Here is a 27,961-nt window from a genome sequence, read left to right as displayed (position 1 = left end):
TACCATGTTATTCCCAGTCACTGTGGTCACTGTGGTCCTCACTGTGGTCCTCTCCTCTCTCAATGGAGCAGTACCATGTTATTCCCAGTCACTGTGGTCCTCTCCTCTCAATGGAGCAGTACCATGTTATTCCCTGTCACTCTGGTCCTCTCCTCTCAGTGGAGCAGTACCATGTTATTCCCAGTCACTGTGGTCCTCTCTCTCTCTCAATGGAGCAGTACCATGTTATTCCCAGTCACTGTGGTCCTCTTCTCTCCTCTCAATGGAGCAGTACCATGTTATTCCCAGTCACTGTGGTCCTCTCCTCTCAATGGAGCAGTACCATGTTATTCCCAGTCACTGTGGTCCTCTCCTCTCAGTGGAGCAGTACCATGTTATTCCCAGTCACTGTGGTCCTCTCTCTCTCAATGGAGCAGTACCATGTTATTCCCAGTCACTGTGGTCCTCTTCTCTCCTCTCAATGGAGCAGTACCATGTTATTCCCAGTCACTGTGGTCCTCTCCTCTCAATGGAGCAGTACCATGTTATTCCCAGTCACTGTGGTCCTCTTCTCTCCTCTCAGTGGAGCAGTACCATGTTATTCCCTGTCACTGTGGTCCTCTCCTCTCAATAGAGCAGTACCATGTTATTCCCAGTCACAGTGGTCATCTCCTCTCAGTGGAGCAGTACCATGTTATTCCCAGTCACTGTGGTCCTCTCTTCTCCTCTCCTCTCAATAGAGCAGTACCATGTTATTCCCAGTCACTGTGGTCCTCTCCTCTCAATGGAGCAGTACCATGTTATTCCCAGTCACTGTGGTCCTCTTCTCTCCTCTCAGTGGAGCAGTACCATGTTATTCCCAGTCACTGTGGTCCTCTTCTCTCCTCTCAGTGGAGCAGTACCATGTTATTCCCTGTCACTGTGGTCCTGTCCTCTCAATAGAGCAGTACCATGTTATTCCCAGTCACTGTGGTCCTCTCCTCTCCTCTCAATGGAGCAGTACCATGTTATTCCCAGTCACTGTGGTCCTCTTCTCTCAATAGAGCAGTACCATGTTATTCCCAGTCACTGTGGTCCTCTCCTCTCCTCTCAATGGAGCAGTACCATGTTATTCCCAGTCACTGTGGTCTTCTCCTCTCAATAGAGCAGTACCATGTTATTCCCAGTCACTGTGGTCCTCTCCTCTCAATGGAGCAGTACCATGTTATTCCCAGTCACTGTGGTCCTCTCCTCTCAATATAGCAGTACCATGTTATTCCCAGTCACTGTGGTCCTCTTCTCTCAATGGAGCAGTACCATGTTATTCCCAGTCACTGTGGTCCTCTCCTCTCAATAGAGCAGTACCATGTTATTCCCAGTCACTGTGGTCCTCTCCTCTCAATGGAGCAGTACCATGTTATTCCCAGTCACTGTGGTCCTCTCCTCTCCTCTCAATGGAGCAGTACCATGTTATTCCCAGTCACTGTGGTCCTCTTCTCTCAATGTGCAGTACCATGTTATTCCCAGTCACTGTGGTCCTCTCCTCTCAATGGAGCAGTACCATGTTATTCCCAGTCACTGTGGTCCTCTCCTCTCAATAGAGCAGTACCATGTTATTCCCAGTCACTGTGGTCCTCTCCTCTCAATAGAGCAGTACCATGTTATTCCCAGTCACTGTGGTCCTCTTCTCTCAATAGAGCAGTACCATGTTATTCCCAGTCACTGTGGTCCTCTCCTCTCAATGGAGCAGTACCATGTTATTCCCAGTCACTGTGGTCCTCTCCTCTCCTCTCAATATAGCAGTACCATGTTATTCCCAGTCACTGTGGTCCTCTCCTCTCAATGGAGCAGTACCATGTTATTCCCAGTCACTGTGGTCCTCTCCTCTCCTCTCAATAGAGCAGTACCATGTTATTCCCAGTTACTGTGGTCCTCTTCTCTCAATAGAGCAGTACCATGTTATTCCCAGTCACTGTGGTCCTCTCCTCTCCTCTCAATAGAGCAGTACCATGTTATTCCCAGTTACTGTGGTCCTCTCCTCTCCTCTCAGTGGAGCAGTACCATGTTATTCCCAGTCACTGTGGTCCTCTCCTCTCCTCTCAATAGAGCAGTACCATGTTATTCCCAGTCACTGTGGTCCTCTCCTCTCCTCTCAATGGAGCAGTACCATGTTATTCCCAGTCACTGTGGTCCTCTCCTCTCAATGGAGCAGTACCATGTTATTCCCAGTCACTGTGGTCCTCTCCTCTCAATGGAGCAGTACCATGTTATTCCCAGTCACTGTGGTCCTCTCCTCTCAGTGGAGCAGTACCATGTTATTCCCAGTCACTGTGGTCCTCTTCTCTCTCTCAATAGAGCAGTACCATGTTATTCCCAGTCACTGTGGTCCTCTCCTCCTCTCAATGGAGCAGTACCATGTTATTCCCAGTCTGTGGTCCTCTCCTCTCCTCTCAATGGAGCAGTACCATGTTATTCCCAGTCACTGTGGTCCTCTCCTCTCAATGGAGCAGTACCATGTTATTCCCAGTCACTGTGGTCCTCTTCTCTCCTCTCAGTGGAGCAGTACCATGTTATTCCCTGTCACTGTGGTCCTCTCCTCTCAATGGAGCAGTACCATGTTATTCCCAGTCACTGTGGTCCTCTCCTCTCCTCTCAATAGAGCAGTACCATGTTATTCCCAGTCACTGTGGTCCTCTTCTCTCAATAGAGCAGTACCATGTTATTCCCAGTCACTGTGGTCCTCTCCTCTCAGTGGAGCAGTACCATGTTATTCCCAGTCACTGTGGTCCTCTCCTCTCAATGGAGCAGTACCATGTTATTCCCAGTCACAGTGGTCCTCTCCATTCCTCTCAATGGAGCAGTACCATGTTATTCCCTGTCACTGTGGTTCTCTCCTCTCCTCTCAATAGAGCAGTACCATGTTATTCCCAGTTACTGTGGTCCTCTTCTCTCAATGGAGCAGTACCATGTTATTCCCAGTTACTGTGGTCCTCTCCTCTCAATGAGCAGTACCATCTTATTCCCAGTTACTGTGGTCTTCTCTCCTCTCAATGGAGCAGTACCATGTTATTCCCAGTCACTGTGGTCCTCTTCTCTCCTCTCAGTGGAGCAGTACCATGTTATTCCCTGTCACTGTGGTCCTCTCCTCTCCTCTCAATAGAGCAGTACCATGTTATTCCCAGTTACTGTGGTCCTCTCCTCTCCTCTCAATTGAGCAGTACCATGTTATTCCCAGTCACTGTGGTCCTCTCCTCTCAATAGAGCAGTACCATGTTATTCCCAGTCACTGTGGTCCTCTCCTCTCAATGAGCAGTACCATGTTATTCCCAGTCACTGTGGTCCTCTCCTCTCCTCTCAATGGAGCAGTACCATGTTATTCCCAGTCACTGTGGTCCTCTCCTCTCAATCAGTACCATGTTATTCCCAGTCACTGTGGTCCTCTCCTCTCAATAGAGCAGTACCATGTTATTCCCAGTCACTGTGGTCCTCTCCATTCCTCTCAATGGAGCAGTACCATGTTATTCCCAGTCACTGTGGTCCTCTCCTCTCCTCTCAATATAACAGTACCATGTTATTCCCAGTCACTGTGGTCCTCTTCTCTCAATAGAGCAGTACCATGTTATTCCCAGTCACTGTGGTCCTCTCCATTCCTCTCAATGGAGCAGTACCATGTTATTCCCAGTCACTGTGGTCCTCTCCTCCTCTCAATATAGCAGTACCATGTTATTCCCAGTCACTGTTCTCTCCTCTCCTCTCCCCTCCTCTCAATACCATGTTATTCCCAGTCACTGTGGAGCAGTACCATGTTATTCCCAGTTACTGTGGTCCTCTTCTCTCAATGAGCAGTACCATGTTATTCCCAGTCACTGTGGTCCTCTCCTCTCCTCTCAATGGAGCAGTACCATGTTATTCCCAGTCACTGTGGTCCTCTCCTCTCCTCTCAGTGGAGCAGTACCATGTTATTCCCTGTCACTGTGGTCCTCTCCTCTCAATAGAGCAGTACCATGTTATTCCCAGTCACTGTGGTCCTCTCCTCTCCTCTCAATAGAGCAGTACCATGTTATTCCCAGTCACTGTGGTCCTCTCTCTCTCTCAATGGAGCAGTACCATGTTATTCCCAGTCACTGTGGTCCTCTCCTCTCAATAGAGCAGTACCATGTTATTCCCAGTCACTGTGGTCCTCTTCTCTCCTCAAGTGGAGCAGTACCATGTTATTCCCAGTCACTGTGGTCCTCTCCTCTCAGTGGAGCAGTACCATGTTATTCCCAGTCACTGTGGTCCTCTCCTCTCAATGGAGCAGTACCATGTTATTCCCAGTCACTGTGGTCCAGTCCTCTCAGTGGAGCAGTACCATGTTATTCCCAGTCACTGTGGTCCTCTTCTCTCCTCTCAATGGAGCAGTACCATGTTATTCCCAGTCACTGTGGTCCTCTCCTCTCAATAGAGCAGTACCATGTTATTCCCAGTCACTGTGGTCCTCTCCTCTCAATAGAGCAGTACCATGTTATTCCCAGTCACTGTGGTCCTCTCCTCTCAGTGGACAGTTTACCATGTTATTCCCAGTCACTGTGGTCCTCTCCTCTCAATGGAGCAGTACCATGTTATTCCCAGTCACTGTGGTCCTCTCCTCTCAATGGAGCAGTACCATGTTATTCCCAGTCACTGTGGTCCTCTTCTCTCCTCTCAGTGGAGCAGTACCATGTTATTCCCTGTCACTGTGGTCCTGTCCTCTCAATAGAGCAGTACCATGTTATTCCCAGTTACTGTGGTCCTCTCCTCTCCTCTCAATAGAGCAGTACCATGTTATTCCCAGTCACTATGGTCCTCTTCTCTCAATAGAGCAGTACCATGTTATTCCCAGTCACTGTGGTCCTCTCCTCTCCTCTCAATGGAGCAGTACCATGTTATTCCCAGTCACTGTGGTCTTCTCCTCTCAATAGAACAGTACCATGTTATTCCCAGTCACTGTTGTCCTCTCCATTCCTCTCAATGGAGCAGTACCATGTTATTCCCAGTCACTGTGGTCCTCTCCTCTCAATATAGCAGTACCATGTTATTCCCAGTCACTGTGGTCCTCTTCTCTCAATAGAGCAGTACCATGTTATTCCCAGTCACTGTGGTCCTCTCCTCTCAATAGAGCAGTACCATGTTATTCCCAGTCACTGTGGTCCTCTCCTCTCCTCTCAATAGAGCAGTACCATGTTATTCCCAGTTACTGTGGTCCTCTCCTCTCCTCTCAATTGAGCAGTACCATGTTATTCCCAGTCACTATGGTCCTCTTCTCTCAATAGAGCAGTACCATGTTATTCCCAGTCACTGTGGTCCTCTCCTCTCCTCTCAATGGAGCAGTACCATGTTATTCCCAGTCACTGTGGTCCTCTCCTCTCAATAGAGCAGTACCATGTTATTCCCAGTCACTGTGGTCCTCTCCTCTCAATAGAGCAGTACCATGTTATTCCCAGTCACTATGGTCCTCTTCTCTCAATAGAGCAGTACCATGTTATTCCCAGTCACTGTGGTCCTCTCCATTCCTCTCAATGGAGCAGTACCATGTTATTCCCAGTCACTGTGGTCCTCTCCTCTCCTCTCAATATAGCAGTACCATGTTATTCCCAGTCACTGTTGTCCTCTCCTCTCCTCTCCCCTCCTCTCAATAGAGCAGTACCATGTTATTCCCAGTTACTGTTGTCCTCTCCTCTCCTCTCAATAGAGCAGTACCATGTTATTCCCAGTCACTGTGGTCCTCTTCTCTCAATAGAGCAGTACCATGTTATTCCCAGTCACTGTGGTCCTCTCCTCTCAATAGAGCAGTACCATGTTATTCCCAGTTACTGTGGTCCTCTCCTCTCCTCTCAGTGGAGCAGTACCATGTTATTCCCTGTCACTGTGGTCCTCTCCTCTCCTCTCAATAGAGCAGTACCATGTTATTCCCAGTTACTGTGGTCCTCTCCTCTCCTCTCAATAGAGCAGTACCATGTTATTCCCAGTTACTGTGGTCCTCTCCTCTCCTCTCAATGGAGCAGTACCATGTTATTCCCAGTCACTTTGGTCCTCTCCTCTCAATAGAGCAGTACCATGTTATTCCCAGTCACTGTGGTCCTTTCCTCTCAGTGGAGCATTACCATGTTATTCTCAGTCACTGTGGTCCTCTTGTGGTCTCTTCTCTCTACGGAGCAGTACTATCTTATTCCCAGTTACTGTGGTCCTCTCCTTTCCTCTCAATAGAGCAGTACCATGTTATTCCCAGTTACTGTGGTCCTCTCTTCTCCTCTCCTCTCAATAGAGCAGTACCATGTTATTCCCAGTCACTGTGGTCCTCTCCTCTCAATGGAGCAGTACCATGTTATTCCCAGTCACTGTGGTCCTCTTCTCTCCTCTCAGTGGAGCAGTACCATGTTATTCCCTGTCACTGTGGTCCTGTCCTCTCAATAGAGCAGTACCATGTTATTCCCAGTTACTGTGGTCCTCTCCTCTCCTCTCAATGAGCAGTACCATGTTATTCCCAGTCACTATGGTCCTCTTCTCTCAATAGAGCAGTACCATGTTATTCCCAGTCACTGTGGTCCTCTCCTCTCCTCTCAATGGAGCAGTACCATGTTATTCCCAGTCACTGTGGTCTTCTCCTCTCAATAGAGCAGTACCATGTTATTCCCAGTCACTGTGGTCCTCTCCATTCCTCTCAATGGAGCAGTACCATGTTATTCCCAGTCACTGTGGTCCTCTCCTCTCCTCTCAATATAGCAGTACCATGTTATTCCCAGTCACTGTGGTCCTCTTCTCTCAATAGAGCAGTACCATGTTATTCCCAGTCACTGTGGTCCTCTCCTCTCAATAGAGCAGTACCATCTTATTCCCAGTCACTGTGGTCCTCTCCTCTCAATGGAGCAGTACCATGTTATTCCCAGTCACTGTGGTCCTCTTCTCTCCTCTCAGTGGAGCAGTACCATGTTATTCCCTGTCACTGTGGTCCTCTCCTCTCCTCTCAATAGAGCAGTACCATGTTATTCCCAGTTACTGTGGTCCTCTCCTCTCCTCTCAATTGAGCAGTACCATGTTATTCCCAGTCACTATGGTCCTCTTCTCTCAATAGAGCAGTACCATGTTATTCCCAGTCACTGTGGTCCAGTCACTGTGGTCCTCTCCTCTCAATAGAGCAGTACCATGTTATTCCCAGTCACTGTGGTCCTCTCCTCCTCTCTCAATGGAGCAGTACCATGTTATTCCCAGTCACTGTGGTCCTCTCCTCTCAATAGAGCAGTACCATGTTATTCCCAGTCACTGTGGTCCTCTCCTCTCAATAGAGCAGTACCATGTTATTCCCAGTCACTGTGGTCCTCTCCATTCCTCTCAATGGAGCAGTACCATGTTATTCCCAGTCACTGTGGTCCTCTCCTCTCCTCTCAATATAACAGTACCATGTTATTCCCAGTCACTGAGGTCCTCTTCTCTCAATAGAGCAGTACCATGTTATTCCCAGTCACTGTGGTCCTCTCCATTCCTCTCAATGGAGCAGTACCATGTTATTCCCAGTCACTGTGGTCCTCTCCTCTCCTCTCAATATAGCAGTACCATGTTATTCCCAGTCACTGTTCTCTCCTCTCCTCTCCCCTCCTCTCAATAGAGCAGTACCATGTTATTCCCAGTTACTGTTGTCCTCTCCTCTCCTCTCAATAGAGCAGCCATGTTATTCCCAGTTACTGTGGTCCTCTTCTCTCAATAGAGCAGTACCATGTTATTCCCAGTCACTATGGTCCTCTCCTCTCCTCTCAATAGAGCAGTACCATGTTATTCCCAGTTACTGTGGTCCTCTCCTCTCCTCTCAGTAGAGCAGTACCATGTTATTCCCTGTCACTGTGGTCCTCTCCTCTCCTCTCAATAGAGCAGTACCATGTTATTCCCAGTTACTGTGGTCCTCTCCTCTCCTCTCAATAGAGCAGTACCATGTTATTCCCAGTTACTGTGGCCCTCTCCTCTCCTCTCAATGGAGCAGTACCATGTTATTCCCAGTCACTTTGGTCCTCTCCTCTCAATAGAGCAGTACCATGTTATTCCCAGTCACTGTGGTCCTCTTCTCTCCTCTCAGTGGAGCAGTACCATGTTATTCCCAGTCACTGTGGTCCTCTCCTCTCAGTGGAGCAGTACCATGTTATTCCCAGTCACTGTGGTCCTCTCCTCTCAATAGAGCAGTACCATGTTATTCCCAGTCACTGTGGTCCAGTCCTCTCAGTGGAGCAGTACCATGTTATTCCCAGTCACTGTGGTCCTCTTCTCTCCTCTCAATGGAGCAGTACCATGTTATTCCCAGTCACTGTGGTCCTCTCCTCTCAATGGAGAAGTACCATGTTATTCCCAGTCACTGTGGTCCTCTCCTCTCAATAGAGCAGTACCATGTTATTCCCAGTCACTGTGGTCCTCTCCTCTCAGTGGACAAGTACCATGTTATTCCCAGTCACTGTGGTCCTCTCCTCTCAATAGAGCAGTACCATGTTATTCCCAGTCACTGTGGTCCTCTCCTCTCAATGGAGCAGTACCATGTTATTCCCAGTCACTGTGGTCCTCTCCTCTCAGTGGAGCAGTACCATGTTATTCCCAGTTACTGTGGTCCTCTTCTCTCAATGGAGCAGTCCCGTGTTATTCCCAGTCACTGTGGTCCTCTCCTCTAAATAGAGCAGTACCATGTTATTCCCAGTCACTGTGGTCCTCTTCTCTCCTCTCAGTGGAGCAGTACCATGTTATTCCCAGTCACTGTGGTCCTCTCCTCTCAATGGAGCAGTACCATGTTATTCCCAGTCACTGTGGTCCTCTCCTCTCAATAGAGCAGTACCATGTTATTCCCAGTCACTGTGGTCCTCTCCTCTCAGTGGAGCAGTACCATGTTATTCCCAGTCACTGTGGTCCTCTCCTCTCAATAGAGCAGTACCATGTTATTCCCAGTCACTGTGGTCCTCTCCTCTCAATGGAGCAGTACCATGTTATTCCCAGTCACTGTGGTCCTCTCCTCTCCTCTCAATAGAGCAGTACCATGTTATTCCCAGTCACTGTGGTCCTCTCCTCTCCTCTCAGTGGAGCAGTACCATGTTATTCCCTGTCACTATGGTCCTCTCCTCTCAATGGAGCAGTACCATGTTATTCCCAGTCACTGTGGTCCTCTACTCTCAATAGAGCAGTACCATGTTATTCCCTTTAACTCTGGTCCTCTCCTCTCAGTGGAGCAGTACCATGTTATTCCCAGTCACTGTGGTCCTCTTCTCTCCTCTCAATGGAGCAGTACCATGTTATTCCCAGTCACTGTGGTCCTCTCCTCTCAATAGAGCAGTACCATGTTATTCCCAGTTACTGTGGTCCTCTTCTCTCAATAGAGCAGTACCATGTTATTCCCAGTCACTGTGGTCCTCTTCTCTCAATAGTGCAGTACCATGTTATTCTCAGTCACTGTGGTCCTCTCCTCTCAATAGAGCTGTACCATGTTATTCCCAGTCACTGTGGTCCTCTTCTCTCCTCTCAGTGGAGCAGTACCGTGTTATTCCCAGTCACTGTGGTCCTCTCCTCTCAATGGAGCAGTACCATGTTATTCCCAGTCACTGTGGTCCTCTCCTCTCAATAGAGCAGTACCATGTTATTCCCAGTCACTGTGGTCCTCTCCTCTCAGTGGAGCAGTATCATGTTATTCCCAGTCACTGTGGTCCTCTTCTCTCCTCTCAATGGAGCAGTACCATGTTATTCCCAGTCACTGTGGTCCTCTCCTCTCCTCTCAATAGAGCAGTACCATGTTATTCCCAGTCACTGTACCATGGTCCTCTGGTCCTCTCCTCTCAGTGGAGCAGTACCATGTTATTCCCAGTCACTGTGGTCCTCTTCTCTCCTCTCAATGGAGCAGTACCATGTTATTCCCAGTCACTGTGGTCCTCTTCTCTCCTCTCAGTGGAGCAGTACCATGTTATTCCCAGTCACTGTGGTCCTCTCCTCTCAATAGAGCAGTACCATGTTATTCCCAGTCACTGTGGTCCTCTCCTCTCAGTGGATCAGTACCATGTTATTCCCAGTCACTGTGGTCCTCTCTTCTCCTCTCCTCTCAATAGAGCAGTACCATGTTATTCCCAGTTACTGTGGTCCTCTTCTCTCCTCTCAATGGAGCAGTACCATGTTATTCCCAGTCACTGTGGTCCTCTCCTCTCAATGGAGCAGTACCATGTTATTCCCAGTCACTGTGGTCCTCTTCTCTCCTCTCAGTGGAGCAGTACCATGTTATTCCCTGTCACTGTGGTCCTGTCCTCTCAATAGCAGTACCATGTTATTCCCAGTCACTGTGGTCCTCTCCTCTCCTCAATAGAGCAGTACCATGTTATTCCCAGTTACTGTGGTCCTCTCCTCTCCTCTCAATTGAGCAGTACCATGTTATTCCCAGTCACTATGGTCCTCTTCTCTCAATAGAGCAGTACCATGTTATTCCCAGTCACTGTGGTCCTCTCTTCTCCTCTCAATGGAGCAGTACCATGTTATTCCCAGTCACTGTGGTCCTCTCCTCTCAATAGAGCAGTACCATGTTATTCCCAGTCACTGTGGTCCTCTCCTCTCAATAGAGCAGTACCATGTTATTCCCAGTCACTGTGGTCCTCTCCTCTCAGTGGAGCAGTACCATGTTATTCCCAGTCACTGTGGTCCTCTCCTCTCAATGGAGCAGTACCATGTTATTCCCAGTCACTGTGGTCCTCTCCTCTCCTCTCAATATAGCAGTACCATGTTATTCCCAGTCACTGTTGTCCTCTCCTCTCCTCTCCCCTCCTCTCAATAGAGCAGTACCATGTTATTCCCAGTTACTGTTGTCCTCTCCTCTCCTCTCAATAGAGCAGTACCATGTTATTCCCAGTTACTGTGGTCCTCTTCTCTCAATAGAGCAGTACCATGTTATTCCCAGTCACTATGGTCCTCTCCTCTCCTCTCAATAGAGCAGTACCATGTTATTCCCAGTTACTGTGGTCCTCTCCTCTCCTCTCAGTGGAGCAGTACCATGTTATTCCCTGTCACTGTGGTCCTCTCCTCTCCTCTCAATAGAGCAGTACCATGTTATTCCCAGTTACTGTGGTCCTCTCCTCTCCTCTCAATAGAGCAGTACCATGTTATTCCCAGTTACTGTGGTCCTCTCCTCTCCTCTCAATGGAGCAGTACCATGTTATTCCCAGTCACTGTGGTCCTCTCCTCTCAGTGGAGCAGTACCATGTTATTCTCAGTCACTGTGGTCCTCTCCTCTCAATAGAGCAGTACCATGTTATTCCCAGTCACTATGGTCCTCTTCTCTCAATAGAGCAGTACCATGTTATTCCCAGTCACTGTGGTCATCTCCATTCCTCTCAATGGAGCAGTACCATGTTATTCCCAGTCACTGTGGTCCTCTCCTCTCCTCTCAATATAGCAGTACCATGTTATTCCCAGTCACTGAGGTCCTCTTCTCTCAATAGAGCAGTACCATGTTATTCCCAGTCACTGTGGTCCTCTCCATTCCTCTCAATGGAGCAGTACCATGTTATTCCCAGTCACTGTGGTCCTCTCCTCTCCTCTCAATATAGCAGTACCATGTTATTCCCAGTCACTGTTGTCCTCTCCTCTCCTCTCAATAGAGCAGTACCATGTTATTCCCTGTCACTGTGGTTCTCTCCTCTCCTCTCAATGGAGCAGTACCATGTTATTCCCAGTCACTGTGGTCCTCTCCTCTCCTCTCAATATAGCAGTACCATGTTATTCCCAGTCACTGTTGTCCTCTCCTCTCCTCTCAATAGAGCAGTACCATGTTATTCCCTGTCACTGTGGTTCTCTCCTCTCCTCTCAATAGAGCAGTACCATGTTATTCCCAGTTACTGTGGTCCTCTTCCCTCAATAGAGCAGTACAATGTTATTCCCAGTTACTGTGGTCCTCTCGTCTCCTCTCAATGGAGCAGTACCATGTTATTCCCAGTCACTTTGGTCCTCTCCTCTCAATAGAGCAGTACCATGTTATTCCCAGTCACTGTGGTCCTTTCCTCTCAGTGGAGCATTACCATGTTATTCTCAGTCACTGTGGTCCTCTTCTCTTCTCTCTACGGAGCAGTACTATCTTATTCCCAATTACTGTGATCCTCTCCTTTCCTCTCAATAGAGCAGTACCATGTTATTCCCAGTTACTGTGGTCCTCTCCTCTCCTCTCAATGGAGCAGTACCATGTTATTCCCAGTCACTGTGGTCCTCTCCTCTCAGTGGAGCAGTACCATGTTATTCTCAGTCACTGTGGTCCTCTCCTCTCAATAGAGCAGTACCATGTTATTCCCAGTCACTATGGTCCTCTTCTCTCAATAGAGCAGTACCATGTTATTCCCAGTCACTGTGGTCATCTCCATTCCTCTCAATGGAGCAGTACCATGTTATTCCCAGTCACTGTGGTCCTCTCCTCTCCTCTCAATATAGCAGTACCATGTTATTCCCAGTCACTGAGGTCCTCTTCTCTCAATAGAGCAGTACCATGTTATTCCCAGTCACTGTGGTCCTCTCCATTCCTCTCAATGGAGCAGTACCATGTTATTCCCAGTCACTGTGGTCCTCTCCTCTCCTCTCAATATAGCAGTACCATGTTATTCCCAGTCACTGTTGTCCTCTCCTCTCCTCTCAATAGCGCAGTACCATGTTATTCCCAGTTACTGTGGTCCTCTTCTCTCAATAGAGCAGTACCATGTTATTCCCTGTCACTGTGGTTCTCTCCTCTCCTCTCAATAGAGCAGTACCATGTTATTCCCAGTTACTGTGGTCCTCTTCCCTCAATAGAGCAGTACAATGTTATTCCCAGTTACTGTGGTCCTCTCGTCTCCTCTCAATGGAGCAGTACCATGTTATTCCCAGTCACTGTGGTCCTCTCCTCTCCTCTCAATAGAGCAGTACCATGTTATTCCCAGTTACTGTGGTCCTCTCCTCTCCTTTCAATGGAGCAGTACCATGTTATTCCCAGTCACTCTGGTCCTCTCCTCTCAATAGAGCAGTACCATGTTATTCCCAGTTACTGTGGTCCTCTCCTCTCCTCTCAATGTAGCAGTGCCATGTTATTCCCAGTCACTGTGGTCCTCTCCTCTCCTCTCAATAGAGCAGTACCATGTTATTCCCAGTCATTGTGGTCCTCTCCTCTCCTCTCAATAGAGCAGTACCATGTTATTCCCAGTTACTGTGGTCCTCTCCTCTCCTCTCAATAGAGCAGTACCATGTTATTCCCAGTCACTATGGTCCTCTCCTCTCAATGGAGCAGTACCATGTTATTCTCAGTCACTGTGGTCCTCTCCTCTCAATAGAGCAGTACCATGTTATTCCCAGTCACTGTGGTCCTCTTCTCTCAATAGAGCAGTACCATGTTATTCCCAGTTACTGTGGTCCTCTCCTCTCCTCTCAATGGAGCAGTACCATGTTATTCCCAGTCACGGTGGTCCTCTCCTCTCAATAGAGCAGTACCATTTTATTCCCCGTCACTGTGGTCCTCTCCTCTCAGTGGAGCAGTACCATGTTATTCCCAGTCACTGTGGTCCTCTCCTCTCAATGGAGCAGTACCATGTTATTCCCTGTCACTGTGGTCCTCTCCTCTCAGTGGAGCAGTACCATGTTATTCCCAGTCACTGTGGTCCTCTCCTCTCAATGGAGCAGTACCATGTTATTCCCAGTTACTGTGGTCCTCTCCTTTCCTCTCAATAGAGCAGTACCATGTTATTCCCAGTTACTGTGGTCCTCTCCTCTCCTCTCAATGGAGCAGTACCATGTTATTCCCAGTCACTGTGGTCCTCTCCTCTCAGTGGAGCAGTACCATGTTATTCTCAGTCACTGTGGTCCTCTCCTCTCAATAGAGCAGTACCATGTTATTCCCAGTCACTATGGTCCTCTTCTCTCAATAGAGCAGTACCATGTTATTCCCAGTCACTGTGGTCATCTCCATTCCTCTCAATGGAGCAGTACCATGTTATTCCCAGTCACTGTGGTCCTCTCCTCTCCTCTCAATATAGCAGTACCATGTTATTCCCAGTCACTGAGGTCCTCTTCTCTCAATAGAGCAGTACCATGTTATTCCCAGTCACTGTGGTCCTCTCCTCTCAATGGAGCAGTACCATGTTATTCCCAGTCACTGTGGTCCTCTTCTCTCCTCTCAGTGGAGCAGTACCATGTTATTCCCTGTCACTGTGGTCCTCTCCTCTCAGTGGAGCAGTACCATGTTATTCTCAGTCACTGTGGTCCTCTCCTCTCAATAGAGCAGTACCATGTTATTCCCAGTCAATATGGTCCTCTTCTCTCAATAGAGCAGTACCATGTTATTCCCAGTCACTGTGGTCATCTCCATTCCTCTCAATGGAGCAGTACCATGTTATTCCCAGTCACTGTGGTCCTCTCCTCTCCTCTCAATATAGCAGTACCATGTTATTCCCAGTCACTGAGGTCCTCTTCTCTCAATAGAGCAGTACCATGTTATTCCCAGTCGCTGTGGTCCTCTCCATTCCTCTCAATGGAGCAGTACCATGTTATTCCCAGTCACTGTGGTCCTCTCCTCTCCTCTCAATATAGCAGTACCATGTTATTCCCAGTCACTGTTGTCCTCTCCTCTCCTCTCAATAGAGCAGTACCATGTTATTCCCAGTCACAGTGGTCCTCTCCATTCCTCTCAATGGAGCAGTACCATGTTATTCCCTGTCACTGTGGTTCTCTCCTCTCCTCTCAATAGAGCAGTACCATGTTATTCCCAGTTACTGTGGTCCTCTTCTCTCAATAGAGCAGTACAATGTTATTCCCAGTTACTGTGGTCCTCTCGTCTCCTCTCAATGGAGCAGTACCATGTTATTCCCAGTCACTGTGGTCCTCTCCTCTCAATAGAGCAGTACCATGTTATTCCCAGTTACTGTGGTCCTCTCCTCTCCTTTCAATGGAGCAGTACCATGTTATTCCCAGTCACTCTGGTCCTCTCCTCTCAATAGAGCAGTACCATGTTATTCCCAGTTACTGTGGTCCTCTCCTCTCCTCTCCTCTCAATGTAGCAGTGCCATGTTATTCCCAGTCACTGTGGTCCTCTCCTCTCCTCTCAATAGAGCAGTACCATGTTATTCCCAGTCATTGTGGTCCTCTCCTCTCCTCTCCTCTCAATAGAGCTGTACCATGTTATTCCCAGTCACTGTGGTCCTCTCCTCTCAATGGAGCAGTACCATGTTATTCTCAGTCACTGTGGTCCTCTCCTCTCAATAGAGCAGTACCATGTTATTCCCAGTCACTGTGGTCCTCTTCTCTCAATAGAGCAGTACCATGTTATTCCCAGTTACTGTGGTCCTCTCCTCTCCTCTCAATGGAGCAGTACCATGTTATTCCCAGTCACTGTGGTCCTCTCCTCTCCTCTCAATAGAGCAGTACCATGTTATTCCCCGTCACTGTGGTCCTCTCCTCTCAGTGGAGCAGTACCATGTTATTCCCAGTCACTGTGGTCCTCTCCTCTCAATGGAGCAGTACCATGTTATTCCCAGTCACTGTGGTCCTCTCCTCTCAATAGAGCAGTACCATGTTATTCCCAGTGACTGTGGTCCTCTCCTCTCAGTGGAGCAGTACCATGTTATTCTCAGTCACTGTGGTCCTCTTATCTTCTCTCAACGGAGCAGTACCATCTTATTCCCAATTACTGTGGTCCTCTCCTTTCCTCTCAATAGAGCAGTACCATGTTATTCCCAGTCACTGTAGTCCTCTCCTCTCAGTGGAGCAGTACCATGTTATTCCCAGTCACTGTGGTCCTCTCCTCTCAATAGAGCAGTACCATGTTATTCCCAGTTACTGTGGTCCTCTCCTCTCCTCTCATTGGAGCAGTACCATGTTATTCCCAGTCACTGTGGTCCTCTCCTCTCCTCTCAATGGAGCAGTACCATGTTATTCCCAGTTACTGTGGTCCTCTCCTCTCAATAGAGCAGTACCCATGTTATTCCCAGTCACTGTGGTCCTCTCCTCTCAGTGGAGCAGTACCATGTTATTCCCAGTCACTGTGGTCCTCTCCTCTCAGTGGAGCAGTACCATGTTATTCCCAGTCACTGTGGTCCTCTCCTCTCAGTGGAGCAGTACCATGTTATTCCCAGTCACTGTGGTCCTCTCCTCTCAGTGGAGCAGTACCATGTTATTCCCAGTCACTGTGGTCCTCTCCTCTCAGCGCTGTTGGGTCTGGGTTTTGGGGCACAAAGAAATGCTTTGATAATTTGCTCTGTTGTTTTTTCCTTTTTGTTGGTTTGGTTTTCTTAACCCTTCTGTCTACTTGTTTAGTTTTTGTTTTGGCTCCATTGTCTTCATTTACGTTCACTGCAACATGCCTGACCTGTTTGCATGTGAGAAATGCAGCAACCAGTTTCATTTTTTTTTTTTAAAGAAGGTGTGTTGTTTGTTTCTACTGGTAGGAATACCCCCCCCCCCTCTCTATCTCTCACTCTATATATATACTGTATCTCTATGTCTCTCTCTCTATATATATATATATACACTGCTCAAAAAATAAAGGGAACACTAAAATAACACATCCTAGATCTGAATGAATGAAATATTCTTATTAAATGCTTTTTTCTTTACATAGTTGAATGTGCTGACAACAAAATCACACAAAAATGATCAATGGAAATCAAATGTATCAACCCATGGAGGTCTGGATTTGGAGTCACACTCAAAATTAAAGTGGAAAACCAACCTACAGGCTGATCCAACTTTGATGTAATGTCCTTAAAACAAGTTAAAAATGAGGCTCAGTAGTGTGTGTGGTCTCCACGTGCCTGTATGACCTCCCTACAACGCCTGGGCATGCTCCTGATGAGGTGGCGGATGGTCTCCTGAGGGATCTCCTCCCAGACCTGGACTAAACATCCGCCATCTCCTGGACAGTCTATGGTGCAACAGGTCTGGCGTACAGGCTGGCCAGTCCATAGCATCAATGCCTTCCTCTTGCAGGAACTGCTGACACACTCCAGCCACATGAGGTCTAGCATTGTCTTGCATTAGGAGGAACCCAGGGCCAACCGCACCAGCATATGTTCTCACAAGGGGTCTGAGGATCTCATCTCGGTACCTAATGGCAGTCAGGCTACCTCTGGCGAGCACATGGAGGGCTGTGCCGCCCCCCCAAAGAAATGCCACCCCCACACCATGACTGACCCACCGCCAAACCGGTCATGCTGGAGGATGTTGCAGGCAGAAGAACGTTCTCCACGGCGTCTCCAGACTCTGTCACGTCTAACATGTGCTCAGTGTGAACCTGCTTTCATCTGTGAAGAGCACAGGGCACCAGTGGCGAATTTGCCAATCTTGGTGTTCTCTGGCAAATGCCAAACGTCCTGCACGGTGTTGAGCTGTAAGCACAACCCCCACCTGTTACGCTGGGCCCTCATACCACCCCTCATGGAGTCTGTTTCTGACCGTTTGAGCAGACACATGCACATTTGTGGCCTGCTGGAGGTCATTTTGCAGGGCTCTGGCAGTGCTCCTCCTGCTCCTCCTTGCATAAAAGCGGAGGTAGCAGTCCTGCTGCTGGGTTGTTGCCCTCCCACGGCCTCCTCCACATCTCCTGATATACTGGCCTGTCTCCTGGTAGCGCCTCCATTCTCTGGACACTACACTGACAGACACAGCAAATCTTCTTGCCACAGCTCGCATTGATGTGCCATCCTGGATGAGCTGCACTACCTGAGCCACTTGCGTGGGTTGTAGACTCCGTCTCATGCTACCACTAGAGTGAAAGCACCGCCAGCATTCAAAAGTGACGAAAATATCAGCCAGGAAGCATAGGAACAGAGAAGTGGTCTGTGGTAACCACCTGCAGAACCACTCCTTTATTGGGGGTGTCTTGCTAACTGCCTATAATTTCCACCTGTTGTCTATTCCATTTGAACAACAGCATGTGAAATTTATTGTCAATCAGTGTTGCTTCCTAAGTGGACAGTTTGATTTCACAGAAGTGTGATTGACTTGGATTTACATTGTGTTGTTTAAGTGTTCCCTTTATTGTTTGAGCAGTGGATATACAGTTGAAGTCCAAAGTGTACATACACCTTAGCCAAATGCATTTAAACTCAGTTTTCACAATTCCTGACATCTAATCCTAGTAAATATTCCCTGTTTTAGGACAGTTAGGATCACCACTATATTTTAAGAATGTGAAATGTCAGATTGAATAGTAGAGAGAAAGATTTATTTCAGCTTTAAATTTTTTCTTCACATTCCCAGTGGGTCAGAAGTTTACATACATTCAATTAGTATTTGGTAGCATTGCCTTGAAATTGTTTAAATTGGGTCAAACGTTTCAGGTAGCCTTCCACAAGCTTCCCACAATAAGTTGGGTGAATTTTGGCCCATTCCTCCTGACAGAGCTGGTGTAACTGAGTCAGGTTTGTAGGCCTCCTTGCTCGCACACACTTTTTCAGTTCTGCCCACAAATTGTCTATAGGTTTGAGGTCAGGGCTTTGTGATTACCATTCCAATACCTTGATTTTGTTGTCCTTAAACCATTTTGCCACAACTTTGGAAGTATGCTTGGGGTCATTGTCCATTTGGAAGACCCAATTGCGACCAAGCTTTAACTTCCTGACTGATGTCTTGAGATGTTGCTTCAAAATATCCACATAATTTTCCTACCTCATTAAGCCTTCTATTTTGTGAAGTGCAACCAGTCCCTCCTGCAGCAAAGCACCCCCACAACATGATGCTGCCACCCCTGTGCTTCATGGTTGGGATGGTGTTCTTCAGCTTGCAAGCCGCCGCCTTTTTCCTCCAAACATAACGATGGTCATTATGGCCAAACAGTTCTATTTTTGTTTCATCAGACCAGAGGACATTTCTCCAAAAAGTATGATCTTTGTCCCCATGTGCAGTTGCAAACCGTAGTCTGGCTGTTTTATTGCGGTTTTGTAGCAGTGGCTTCTTCCTTGCTGAGTGGCCTTTCAGGTTATGTTGATATAGGACTCATTTTACTGTTGATATAGATACTTTTGTACCTGTTTCCTCCAGCATCTTCACAAGGTCCTTTGCTGTTTTTCTGTGATTGATTTGCACTTTTCGCACCAAAGTACGTTCATCTCTAGGAGACAGAATGCGTCTCCTTCCTGAGCGGGATGACTGCTGCGTGGTCCCATGGTGTTTATATGATGAACGTGGTACCTTCAGAAGTTTGGAAATTCCTCCCAAGGATGAACCAGACTTGTGGAGGTCTACAAATGTTTTTCTGAGGTCCTGGCTGATTTCTTTTGATTTTCCCATGATGTCAAGCAAGAGTTTGAAGGTAGGCCTTGAAATACATCCACAGGTACACCTCCAATTGACTCAAATGATGTCACTTAGCATATCAGAAGATTCTAAAGCCATGACATCATTTTCTGGAATTTTCCAAGCTATTTAAAGGCACAGTTAACTTAGTCTATGTAAACTTCTGACCCCTGGAATTGTGATACAGTGAATTATAAGTGAAATAATCTGTCTGTAACAAATGAGTTTCATTGACTCTAACCTAAGTGTATGTAAACTTCCGACTTCAACTCTCTATATTTTTGATCTTTGCTCTAATTTAGTTCTTCCTCTTTCTCTGTTCGTCGTTTTTCTGCAATGCTGTTCACTGTAATTCTTCACTAACCCAGGTCGTCCCCTCGTCCCTTCCATTGTGACGGCTAGGTCCTGTGGGGTTCCGCAGTAGTAGAGACATGGACAACACTATGGTTCCTACCCTGTTACAGTATTGTTATGTCAACACCCGGAGTGTATACCAAAAACCCTAAAAATCACTTCCTGTTGAACTTTGAACTCGCATAGCCCAACAAAATACATTTTCTAGGGAGTCCGAATGCGGGGTCTCCTATTCCAGGCAGCATTTTATGTTTGGTTATGTTTTATCGTTTTGATTTCTGGTTTCTTTTTGCTGAACAACCAAAGAACAGCTACTCATATTTATAACAGGTAATCTGCTCCACCCTGAAGAATTAAGGTGAAGAGCATTTTTTTTGATGTTGATGTTTTTATGATTCTTTCTTTGTGTTTTTGGTATACCCTTAATGGACATTTAGTTGTTTTCTTTTTGTTCCTGTTTTGACATTTGGCTTTTTTTTTTTTGTCGTCACGTTCTGCTTTATGCTTCCTGCCTGAGAACCCCCGCTGCCCTGTCTCTCTCCTCATGTCCTTCTCCTCCCCCTCTCTCCCTCTCCCTCTCCCTCTCTTCTCTCCTCTCCCAATGTCATTTTTGGTCTTTTTTTTGTAGAGACAGTTTGTGCTCTGTGTCTTCTCTCTGACTGGGCTCTATAAGCATGCCTTCCCAGCATCCTCTCTGCCTGGCCTAATCCCCCAGCATGCTCTGCTATGTCTGCTCACTTCCTTCCTTCGATTTGCTTCCCAAAACTTCTTCTTATTCAATTCCACGTTTTTGTTTATTCTCAATATAATGTTTTTGTGTTTTATGATGTTTGTCTGACTCACTTATGGATAACCATATACATACAGTGCTTTCAGGAAGTATTCACACCTCATTACTTCTTCCACATTTTGTTGTCCTGCAGCCTGAATTTAAAATGGATTACATGGAGATTTGGTGTCACTGGCCTACACACAATACCCCCCAAAATGTCAAAGTGAAATTATGTTTTCAGAAATGTTTACAAATTAATAAAAATGAAAATCTGAAATGTTTTGAGTAAATACATATTCAAACCCTTTGTTATGCCTAAATACAACAAGTCACATAATAAGTTGCATGGACTCACTCTGGATGCAATATTTAACATGATTTTAGAATGACTACCTCATAGTCATACCTCACCTCGGGCGGCAGCGTAGCCTAGTGGTTAGTAACCGGAAGGTTGTAAATTCAAATCCCGAACTGACAAGGTACAAATCTGTCGTTCTGCCCCTGACATTGAATATCCCTTTGTTCCTAGGCCGTCATTGAAAATAAGAATTTTTTTCTTAACTGTCTGCACCCCACACAAACAATTATTTCTAAAGTCCCTCAGTCAAGCAACCACAAAGACCAGGGAGGTTTTCCAATACTGATCAAAGGGCACCTATTGGTAGATGTATACAAATAAGACATTGATCATGGAGAAGATATTAATTACACAGTTGCTATAAAAATACAGGCGTCCTTCCTAACTCAGTTGCCAGAGAGGAAGGAAACTGCTCAGGGATTTCACCATGATGGTGACTTAAAAACAGTTATGGAGTTTAATGGCTTTGATAGGAAAAAACTGAGGATGGATCGACATTGTAGTTACTCCACAATACTAAATGAAAAGAAGAAAACCTGTACAAAATGAAAATATTCCAAAACATGCATCCTGTTTGCAACAGTAAATCTGTGAAAAATGTGGCAAAGAAATTAACTTTTTGTCCTGAATACAAAGCGTTTGGGGAAAATCTAACACAACATGTCACTGACACAACATAAGGACAATTACCTAAAACAATTACCTAAAACACAATATACACTTGAGTTTCTTACCAAGACGACATTGAATGTTACTGAGTGGCCTAGTTACAGTTTTGACTTAAATCGAAAATATATGGCAACACTTGAAAATGGCTGTCTAGCAATGAATAACGAACAACTTGACAGAGTTTGAATAATTACAAAAATGTGCAAATATTGTACAATCCAGGTGTGCAAAGCTCTTAGAGACGTTACCCAGAAAGACTCAGCTCTTAGAGACTTACCCAGAAAGACTCACAGCTCTTAGAGACTGACCCAGAAAGACTCACAGCTCTTAGAGACTTACCCAGAAAGACTCACAGCTCTTAGAGACTTACCCAGAAAGACTCACAGCTCTTAGAGACTTACCCAGAAAGACTCACAGCTCTTAGAGACTTACCCAGAAAGACTCACAGCTCTTAGAGACTTACCCAGAAAGACTCAAAGCTCTTAGAGACTTACCCAGAAAGACTCACCCTCGCTGTAATCGCTGCCACAGGTGATTTTAACATGTATTGACTCAGGGTTGTGAATAGTTATGTAAATTAAATATAATTAAATATTTCTGTATTTACTATTCAATACATTTGCAAAAATGTAAAAAAAAAAAAAAACATGTTTTCACTTTGTCACTATGGGATATTGTTTGTAGATGGGTGAGAAAAAACCTCAATTTGATCCATTTTGAATTCAGGCTGTAATACAACAAAGTGGGGAATAAGTCACGGGGTAGGAATACTTTCTGAAGGCTCTGTAAAATGTATACCTCATACATCTATGTGAGCAATGTAAGCTAAATTAAATATATACCTGAATAGATGCCTTCCTGAATAGATGTCTTGGTTGAGCTAGATCCTCTGGGAAACAGATAATGTCATTCTAGCCAGACAAGAGATCTTGTTTTATTTAGCCAATAAGGAAACCAATGACACGTTCTGGACGCAGCCAACAGGTTAGTTTACAGCCTAGTCTCAGAGCACCTTAAGAGTGATTCTCTGTCCCTCATCATTTTATCTATTTTCCTTGCTGTTGTCTTCCCCCTTGTTCCATCACTTTCTCTGTCTCTCTCTCTCCTCTCATCCCTCACGCTCTCCTTCTCTCCCTATCTCTCTCTCATTCACCTCTCCATCCTCCTCTCCCTCCATCCCTCTCTCTTCCCTCCCTTTCTTTCTCCCCACCTCTATCCCTCTCTCTCCACCCCTTTCCTTTCCCCCTTCTCCATCCTTCTCTCACTCTAACCCCATCTCTCTCCATCCCCCTCCCCTCTCTCTTCATTCTTCTCTCACCCCCTCCATCCCCCTCTCTCATCTCTCTTTCTCACCCTCTCTCTCATCCCTCTCTCTCTCTCACCCTATTATCCCTCTCCATCCATCCCTCTCTCTCATCCCTCTTTCTCACCCTCTCTCTCTCCATCCCTCTCTCTCTCTCACCCTATTATCCCTCTCCATCCATCCCTCTCTCTCCATCCCTCTCTCGCCATCCCTCTCTCTCACTCTCTCCATTCCTCTCTCTCCACCCCTCTTTCTCACCCTCTCTCTCCATCCCTATCTCTCACCCTCTTATCCCTCTCCATCCATCCCTCTCTCTCCATCCCTCTCTCTTACCCTCTCCATCCCTCTCTCTCTATCCCTCTCTCGCCATCCCTCTCTCCCACCCTCTCCATCCCTCTCTCTCCATCTGTCTCGCACACCCTCTCCATCACCCTCTCTTCTCCATCCCTCTCTCTCACCCTCTCCATCCCTCTCTCTTCATCCCTCTCTCTCCATCCCTCTCTCTCACCCTCTCCATCCCTCTCTCTCCATCTGTCTCGCTCACCCTCTCCATCCCTCTCTCTCCATCCCTCTCTCTCCATCCCCCCTCACCCTCCAGACCATGGGGAGATGATGGACATCCAGGGAGCCTATATGGGAGGCAGCCCGTCGTCATGGCAGCAGGGAGCAGAGTGCACCAGTCACATGTCGTCATGTCTGCCTTGCTCCGCAGGGGGCAGTAACGTCTCATTGGAATACCCAGCAGGCTGCACCTGCATCCACGACCGGTGAGAATACACACACACACACACACACACACACACACACACACACACACACACACACACACACACACATACAGAGACACACACACACACACACACATAGACACACACACATAGACACACACACACACATAGACACACACACATAGACACACACACACACACACACACGCAGAGACACACACACACACACACACTCCTGCAGAGAATGGATCACATCATTAATTGATAACCTGAAATCATTCTATCACAATCTCCCCACTGTATGTGTGTCCTGTCTCCAGGAGCCCACTGAAGATGCTGTGCCAGAATATGAAAAGGCAGATCGTCTCCAGGGCCTTCTACGGATGTAAGTCTGTCTGTGTTCTCTCTCTCATAGTTGTTTGTTTCACAGTTCCTATGGTGTAAAGGAAGAGACCAGTTCCTATAGGTGTAAAGGAAGAGACCAGTTCCTATAGGTGTAAAGGAAGAGACCAGTTCCTATAGGTGTAAAGGAAGAGACCAGTTCCTATAGGTGTAAAGGAAGAGACCAGTTCCTATAGGTGTAAAGGAAGAGACCAGTACCTATAGGCGTAAAGGAAGAGACCAGTACCTATAGGCGTAAAGGAAGAGACCAGTTCCTATAGGCGTAAAGGAAGAGACCAGTTCCTATAGGTGTAAAGGAAGAGACCAGTTCCCATGGCGTATAGGAAGAGACCAGTTCCTATAGGCGTAAAGGAAGAGACCAGTTCCCATGGCGTAAAGGAAGAGACCAGTTCCTATAGGCGTAAAGGAAGAGACCAGTTCCTATAGGTGTAAAGGAAGAGACCAGTTCCTATAGGCGTAAAGGAAGAGACCAGTTCCCATGGCGTAAAGGAAGAGACCAGTTCCTATAGGCGTAAAGGAAGAGACCAGTTCCTATAGGCATAAAGGAAGAGACCAGTTCCCATGGCGTATAGGAAGAGACCAGTTCCCATGGCGTATAAGAAGAGACCAGTTCCCATGGCGTAAAGGAAGAGACCAGTTCCCATGGCGTATAAGAAGAGACCAGTTCCCATGGTGTAAAGGAAGAGACCAGTTCCTATAGGCGTAAAGGAAGAGACCAGTTCCTATAGGCATAAAGGAAGAGACCAGTACCTATAGGCGTAAAGGAAGAGACCAGTTCCTATAGGTGTAAAGCAAGAGACCAGTTCCTATAGGTGTAAAGGAAGAGACCAGTTCCTATAGGCGTAAAGGAAGAGACCAGTTCCTATAGGCGTAAAGGAAGAGACCAGTTCCTATAGGCGTAAAGGAAGAGACCAGTTCCCATGGCGTATAGGAAGAGACCAGTTCCTATAGGCGTAAAGGAAGAGACCAGTTCCTATAGGCGTAAAGGAAGAGACCAGATCCCATGGCGTAAAGGAAGAGACCAGTTCCTATAGGCGTAAAGGAAGAGACCAGATCCCATGGCGTATAGGAAGAGACCAGTTCCTATAGGCGTAAAGGAAGAGACCAGTTCCCATGGCGTATAGGAAGAGACCAGTTCCTATAGGCGTAAAGGAAGAGACCAGTTCCTATAGGCGTAAAGGAAGAGACCAGTTCCCATGGCGTATAGGAAGAGACCAGTTCCTATAGGCGTAAAGGAAGAGACCAGTTTTCCCATGGCGTAAAGGAAGAGACCAGTTCCTATAGGCGTAAAGGAAGAGACCAGATCCTATAGGTGTAAAGGAAGAGACCAGTTCCTATAGGCGTAAAGGAAGAGACCAGTTCCTATAGGCGTAAAGGAAGAGACCAGTACCTATAGGCGTAAAGGAAGAGACCAGTTCCTATAGGCATAAAGGAAGAGACCAGTTCCTATAGGCGTAAAGGAAGAGACCAGTTCCTATAGGTGTAAAGGAAGAGACCAGTACCTATAGGCGTAAAGGAAGAGACCAGTTCCTATAGGCGTAAAGGAAGAGACCAGTTCCCATGGCGTAAAGGAAGAGACCAGTTCCCATGGCGTAAAGGAAGAGACCAGTACCTATAGGCGTAAAGGAAGAGACCAGTTCCTATAGGCATAAAGGAAGAGACCAGTTCCTATAGGCGTAAAGGAAGAGACCAGTTCCCATGGCGTAAAGGAAGAGACCACCTGTCTTCTTTCATGTCTTTCTTTCTCTCCACACCTGTCTCTTGTCCCTCCCTTTTCCTGCAGGGCTGGCCTACTGTCGACACCTGTCCACTGTCCGTACCCACTTGTCAGCATTGGTCAACCACAACATTGTCCCTCCTGACAAACCCTGTGAGGCGTCGGGGGGCCTGAGTAAAGACTTGTGGAGCAAGTACCAGAAAGACTGCAAGGTGGGTTAATGGGTGGCTGCCTGGGTGGATTGTAGCTGGCTGGCTGGCTAGGAGCTGACTGGCTAGGTGCTGATTGGCTAGTTAACTGACTGACTGGCTAGGTGCTGATTGGCTAGGTGCTGATTGGCTAGGAGCTGACTGGCTAGGTGCTGATTGGCTAGGAGCTGACTGGCTAGGTGCTGACTGGCTAGGTGATGATTGGCTAGGAGCTGACTGGCTAGGAGCTGACTGGCTAGGTGCTGATTGGCTAGGTGCTGATTGGCTAGGTGCTGATTGGCTAGGTGCTGACTGGCTAGGTGCTGATTGGCTAGGAGCTGACTGGCTAGGTGCTGATTGGCTAGGAGCTGACTGGCTAGGTGCTGACTGGCTAGGTGCTGATTGGCTAGAAGCTGACTGGCTAGGTGCTGACTGGCTAGGTGCTGATTGGCTAGGAGCTGACTGGTTAGGTGCTGATTGGCTAGGTGCTGATTGGCTAGGAGCTGACTGGCTAGGTGCTGATTGGCTAGGAGCTGACTGGCTAGGTGCTGATTGGCTAGTTAACTGACTGACTGGCTAGGTGCTGATTGGCTAGGTGCTGATTGGCTAGGTGTTGATTGGCTAGGTGCTGACTGGCTAGGTGCTGATTGGCTAGGAGCTGACTGGTTAGGTGCTGATTGGCTAGGTGCTGATTGGCTAGGTGCTGATTGGCTAGGTGCTGATTGGCTAGGTGCTGATTGGCTAGTTAACTGACGGACTGGCTAGGTGCTGACTGGCTAGGTGCTGATTAGGTGAGTTTAATGTTACAGCTTGTCCTCTGGAAGGGGTCAATGCAACATAGACATCAAACTGCTTAGTCATTTATTATAATTTTTTTAGGCAAGTCCGTTAAGAACAAGTTCTTATTTTCAATGACGGCCTAGGAACAGTGGGTTAACTGGTCTAGGAACAGTGGGTTAACTGGTCTAGGAACAGTGGGTTAACTGGTCTAGGAACAGTGGGTTAACTGGTCTAGGGACAGTGGGTTAACTGGTCTAGGAACAGTGGGTTAACTGGTCTAGGGACAGTGGGTTAACTGGTCTAGGAACAGTGGGTTAACTGGTCTAGGAACAGTGGGTTAACTGGTCTAGGAACAGTGGGTTAACTGGTCTAGGAACAGTGGGTTAACTGGTCTAGGAACAGTGGGTTAACTGGTCTAGGAACAGTGGGTTAACTGGTCTAGGAACAGTGGGTTAACTGGTCTAGGAACAGTGGGTTAACTGGTCTAGGGACAGTGGGTTAACTGGTCTAGGAACAGTGGGTTAACTGGTCTAGGAACAGTGGGTTAACTGGTCTAGGAACAGTGGGTTAACTGGTCTAGGAACAGTGGGTTAACTGGTCTAGGAACAGTGGGTTAACTGGTCTAGGAACAGTGGGTTAACTGGTCTAGGAACAGTGGGTTAACTGGTCTAGGAACAGTGGGTTAACTGGTCTAGGAACAGTGGGTTAACTGGTCTAGGAACAGTGGGTTAACTGGTCTAGGAACAGTGGGTTAACTGGTCTAGGAACAGTGGGTTAACTGGTCTAGGAACAGTGGGTTAACTGGTCTAGGAACAGTGGGTTAACTGGTCTAGGAACAGTGGGTTAACTGCCTTGTTCAAGGGGTAGAACCGAGATTTTTACCTTGTCAGCTCGGGATTTGATCTTTCAACCTTTCCGTACTAGTCCAAAGCTCTAACCACTAGGCTACCTGCCTCTAACCACTAGGCTACCTGCCTCCTCTAACCACTAGGCTACCTGCCTCCTCTAACCACTAGGCTACCTGCCTCCTCTAACCACTAGGCTACCTGCCTCCTCTAACCACTAGGCTACCTGCCTCCTCTAACCACTAGGCTACCTGCCTCCTCTAACCACTAGACTACCTGCCTCTAACCACTAGGCTACCTGCCTCCTCTAACCACTAGGCTACCTGCCTCCTCTAACCACTAGGCTACCTGCCTCCTCTAACCACTAGGCTACCTGCCTCCTCTAACCACTAGGCTACCTGCCTCCTCTAACCACCAGGCCACCTGCCTCCTCTAACCACTAGGCTTCCTGCCTCCTCTAACCACTAGACTACCTGCCTCTAACCACTAGGCTACCTGCCTCCTCTAACCACTAGGCTACCTGCCTCCTCTAACCACTAGGCTACCTGCCTCCTCTAACCACTAGGCTACCTGCCTCCTCTAACCACTAGGCTACCTGCCTCCTCTAACCACTAGACTACCTGTCTCTAA

The 27,961-nt window shown here is 47.3% G+C and overlaps 1 protein-coding gene across 1 annotated transcript in view; it reads left to right on the top strand.

Moving 5' to 3' along the window:
- The window catches only part of LOC112238924 (small G protein signaling modulator 2), a 221,883-nt gene that overhangs the window by 160,740 nt on the left and 33,182 nt on the right, over positions 1-27,961 (top strand). The window contains exons 13-15 of the mRNA XM_042294977.1: positions 23,270-23,438; positions 23,720-23,784; positions 25,585-25,730. Coding sequence (XP_042150911.1) covers positions 23,270-23,438; positions 23,720-23,784; positions 25,585-25,730 — 380 coding nt within the window. The remainder of the gene's footprint in view (positions 1-23,269; positions 23,439-23,719; positions 23,785-25,584; positions 25,731-27,961) is intronic.

The sequence above is a fragment of the Oncorhynchus tshawytscha genome, linkage group LG13 (genome assembly GCF_018296145.1).
Source record: "Oncorhynchus tshawytscha isolate Ot180627B linkage group LG13, Otsh_v2.0, whole genome shotgun sequence".
Classification (NCBI taxonomy): Eukaryota; Metazoa; Chordata; class Actinopteri; order Salmoniformes; family Salmonidae; genus Oncorhynchus; species Oncorhynchus tshawytscha.
Note: the sequence above shows the minus strand (reverse complement) of the source record. Positions and strands in the feature narration are given on the sequence as shown.